The sequence below is a fragment of the Otolemur garnettii genome, unplaced genomic scaffold, assembly GCF_000181295.1.
Source record: "Otolemur garnettii isolate 467f Iridium unplaced genomic scaffold, OtoGar3 scaffold00128, whole genome shotgun sequence".
Taxonomy (NCBI): domain Eukaryota; kingdom Metazoa; phylum Chordata; class Mammalia; order Primates; family Galagidae; genus Otolemur; species Otolemur garnettii.
This window is the reverse complement of record NW_003852523.1, coordinates 290,698-294,909: the sequence shown is the minus strand read 5'-3', so window position 1 is coordinate 294,909 and position 4,212 is coordinate 290,698. Positions and strand designations below refer to the sequence as shown.

At 46.2% G+C, this 4,212-nt stretch overlaps 1 protein-coding gene across 1 annotated transcript in view; it reads left to right on the top strand.

Moving 5' to 3' along the window:
* Positions 1-4,212, top strand: part of DSCAM (DS cell adhesion molecule) — a gene marked incomplete at its 5' end in the record, with an annotated part of 730,460 nt that overhangs the window by 590,755 nt on the left and 135,493 nt on the right. The window contains one exon of the mRNA XM_012810262.1: positions 1,501-1,647. Within this exon, the coding sequence (XP_012665716.1) occupies positions 1,501-1,647 (147 nt within the window). The remainder of the gene's footprint in view (positions 1-1,500; positions 1,648-4,212) is intronic.

Sequence of the window (4,212 nt, the reverse complement as noted above, 5' to 3'; positions counted from 1 at the left end):
CCGGGTCTCGCGGGCTCTGCAGGGCTCAGGTGCGGGATCTAGTCCCCGTGACCTCCCCTCTCCCCCACCCCCGCTCTGGTGCCCCGCGGGCTCCCCCCGCCGGGTCCCGCGGGCTCTGCAGGGCTCAGGTCCGGGATCCCGTCCCCGTGACCTCCCCGGCGCTCTGCCGCAAAAGCCCCAGTGTGTGCCCAGAACTCTCTTCGTTCATTTCCTGCACAAGAATTGGGCTTTTCCCAGTAAAACCAAGGCTCCCCCTACTACTGCAGAAGTCGACTAAAATGCAGATATCCCAATGCTAAATATTTCTCCCAAATCAATGTTAAGGTTCCTTTCCTTTTCTTTTTCGTTTTTCCTTTTCCCTTATTCCCACCCTCCTTCCCGCCTTTCCTTCCTTCCCCTATTGCTTTCTATTTATTTTCAAGCGGTCTGAGACCAGAGAGAACAAATTCTCCGCTTCTCGCGGCAGATCTCACAGTGACCGCGCGCCCTCTAGTGCCTGTGACGAGTTAATTCAGCCTTCCGCCTTAGCTCTGGAAATAACCCTAGAAGTTCACATTTCCAGTAAAGCTAGAGACACAACCCTGGTGTCTAGAGACACGTGTTTTAGATGGAGAGATGAGGTATGGGGTTAATTGTAATCCTAAGTGGTAGACATAAAAGCTGCGAGCTTTTACTGTGATTTCCTCTTGTGCCCGGGACCCAGCGTTGAGGAAAGTGTAACTCGCACCTGTAATGTCTGACAATTTCAACCAGGAAAGAAGTCTTGAACACTAGGGGTTTTTTCTCTATCTAAATAAATAGTATTTGTGATAATGGATAAATATATCTTTGTTTTTTGCTTCAATATCCACTTTTTAACTGAGATAGAAGTTTCAGCCACTATTTTCACCCTCACCTAGCTCCAGCGTTTAAGGCCTGCACCAGCTCAGTGTTAAGAACTCTTCAAATATTCTTCTAACCTATTTCTTACCCTGTGATCTCTCTTCCCTCTGACAACATGTTACAGAATTGAAAGTAAGGCTGGTGAAGATGAGGCCGTGAACAAGCTCTGATCACCCTTCTGCTTTGAGCACTTCCCATCATCAAGCTGTCCATTTAAATGCCAGATATTACTAAATACAAGGGTCCTCCATAAAGTAAACATAACTTAAAGAAGTAACATGCAAGCGTAATGGGAATGTAAATCAGACAAGCAATGGTCTTCTACTCAGGCAATAAAATTAGAAGTGTACTCAAAGCAAGTTTAGATAGCTTCCCTTGAAATGAGACCATTAAGTTGGAAAGAGAGACTGTGGTATCCTATAGGACATATGCATAAACTTATGAAATTTTACTGAGTTATAATAGTTGTATGGGGAAGTAGATTTTTAAATTTTATCTTGGAGACTGAGATTTGGATTTGGATTACACATTGAAAGATTAAACTACGTTGTTTTCTAAGTATTGCTTTGCTAATAAAACCACTGGCAGTAATTATAGGTTCTAATTATTTAATTTCAGTGCCCAGTTATCCCCCTGAAAATGTTCAAGCCATAGCAACATCACCAGAAAGCATATCAATATCCTGGTCCACACTTTCCAAGGAAGCCTTGAATGGAATTCTCCAAGGTTTCAGAGTCATTTACTGGGCCAACCTCATGGACGGAGGTAAGAGGATTAAATGAACGCATTGAGTTTTCCTGAAAGGATGCACGGTGGGATTTGCAGACCCACTTCCTAATGTACAAAATTCAGGATCTCGTGGGCACCTCTTTATCAATGGACATTTCCCTCTTTTCTGTTCTCTCATCCAGATTTGAACAGGTGTATAAAGCTATTTAAGACATCCTACAGCTTCAAAACTCAATTTGAAGCACAGGGAGGGAGCGGCACTTGGGAATGTAGACATGGGCATATTTTCCTAACTATGAGCATCTCTGTAAGGCTTCTGTCGGTAGCACTGAAACCTTGATCTCTGTCTAGAATATACTGCATGATATGTGTCCTAAAATGCTGGCTTCTTCCTATTCTCCAAATAGAACTCAGCAGGAAACATTCAAGTTCCTGTAGTTGAACTATACATAAGGGGCTCGGGAAGCATGCCAGAACACCCCACAGGAACGGGATTGCTCACCAGGAGGGACTAAATCCAGAACCCTCAGCGTTTTTATTTGTTTGTTTGGGGGGGGTGTTTGTTTGTTTGTTTTAAGACAGAGTCTCACTATTTTTGCCCTCAGTAGAGTACAGTGACATCACAGCTCACAGCAGCCTCAAACTCTTGGGCTTAAGTGAGTCTCTCACCTCAGCCTCCCAAATAGCTAGGACTATAGGCACCCCACAATGCCTGTCTATTTTTTGGTTGCAGTTGTCATTGTCGGTTAACTGGCCCAGGACCAGGCTCGAACCCACCAGCCTTGGTGTATGTGGCTGGTGCCCTAAACACTGAGCTACGGATGCTTCCCAGCCCTCTGGTTTTGTATTCTCTTTCGCTTTTCCTCTTCTTCCTCTTCTCCACTTCCTTCTCTTCCTTGGTCTTTCTCTTGTTTCTCTCTCTCTCTCTCAAGTTGTAGGATAAAATTTTCCTATTCATTTGGCACAAGACTTTGAATAAGAGAGCTGCTCAGGTGGTGGCAGGATCAGGGCCAGAAGTCTCCTCGGGGCCGGCGCTGGTGCCCTGCCTCCTGGTGATGGGTGCTCAGACTGGCTGGCAATGCTGTGTCTGGTGCACACCTGGGTGCAGCCCCTCCCAGGAAGGGCCTCCTGGTGCTCTCCCTGTCTCTGTCCCTGGGCTTAGGTGGCCCACACCTGCACTCTCCCCTGCTCCCCATTCCCAGACGACTCCTGGGCCCCCTACCCCTGCGCCCCCTACTCCTGCACTGTACTGTCCCTTTTGTCCAGGACTTCTTTTGGCATTTCTGGCTGGGTGTGGTCCTTTGGTGGGTGCTCAGCCCTGGGTTAGGCTGAATACAGTCAAGAGAGTCCATTCCTTCCCTGTGTAGGGTCACCCAGCCCTCCCTGCTCAGGGTCACCTACGTCTGTTCTCACAGCCAGGCCCCTGTCACCATACAGGCAAACAGAACACATGGGCCTCAAAGGCTGCAGGAGAGGCCATTACTGGTGCCAGAATAAAGGAAAGAAGACACATTAGCCAAACAAGCATCTCTTATAAGAAAATACAGGTGTTTGAGCCTCAGCTATTTATATCTCTAAATAGACCTGTTCTGGAATCCTCTCCACACTGACTGTAGTACCTCAAACAGCACCCAGTCCTGAGAGGCATTTTAGAAAAATGTAGGATTTGATCTTGGAGTAGATAGGTTAGCTGGGCCCCTGCTCTGCACGGACCTCATGGGAGGCACCAAAGATGCCTCCATTGGAGGCCCCAGAGCAGGGAACGCAAAGATGCTGACGGACATGGAGCCACAATCCCAGCAATGCACAGCTCCTTAGAGGGTCAGGGTTAAATAGATGATCCTACAGCAACTTCACCCCTCCTCCCCCAGAGAAAAGCTTTTTAAAAAATTTCAGGGTGTTGGGGTGGTGCCTGTGGTTCAAAGGAGTAGGGAACTGGCCCCATATGCCGGAGGTGGAAGGTCAAACCCAGCCCTGGCCAAAAATTTCACAAAAAAAAAAAAAAGTTTCAGGGTGTTGAACAATGGAAATTTTCAAAAGTCATGTATTTTATTGACAAAATACCATAGGATAGCATTACATATACTGTTTCAACTTCTACTCCTTATCTTGACTAGATATCCTAGCAGTCACATAAAGGCAGAATTACACTATGTATTTCCAGAATCCAGTGGTGACTTTCCATTCATGTCACCCATGGTTTCAAATATCTCTAATATTTACTAACAGTGACTGTCAGCAACTTAGTTCTAAAATGGATGGTGTGGCTTTATAATTTTAAGGATCAGAAACATGTAATTCTTTAAGTAAAAAAATGCTTGGAAGTCCACGTCGTTCTTCTAAAGATACTTTACTCGTGGAATTAAGATCAAAGTGGTGCGATTTGGAGTTCTACACTTAATTTCCAAAGGGAAAGAAAGACACGCTCAGAAACATAAACTGCATATGAGCTGGTACTCCCGGCCTGCTCTCTGGAGGGCACTTGTGAGATAGCAGGTCACATGGTGCAGGTACTGGGGCCTTTCCACAGACCCCTCAGTGTGAGTTAGCAGGTCACATCATGCAATGACCGGGGGCCTTTCCACAGACCCCTCAGCGTGA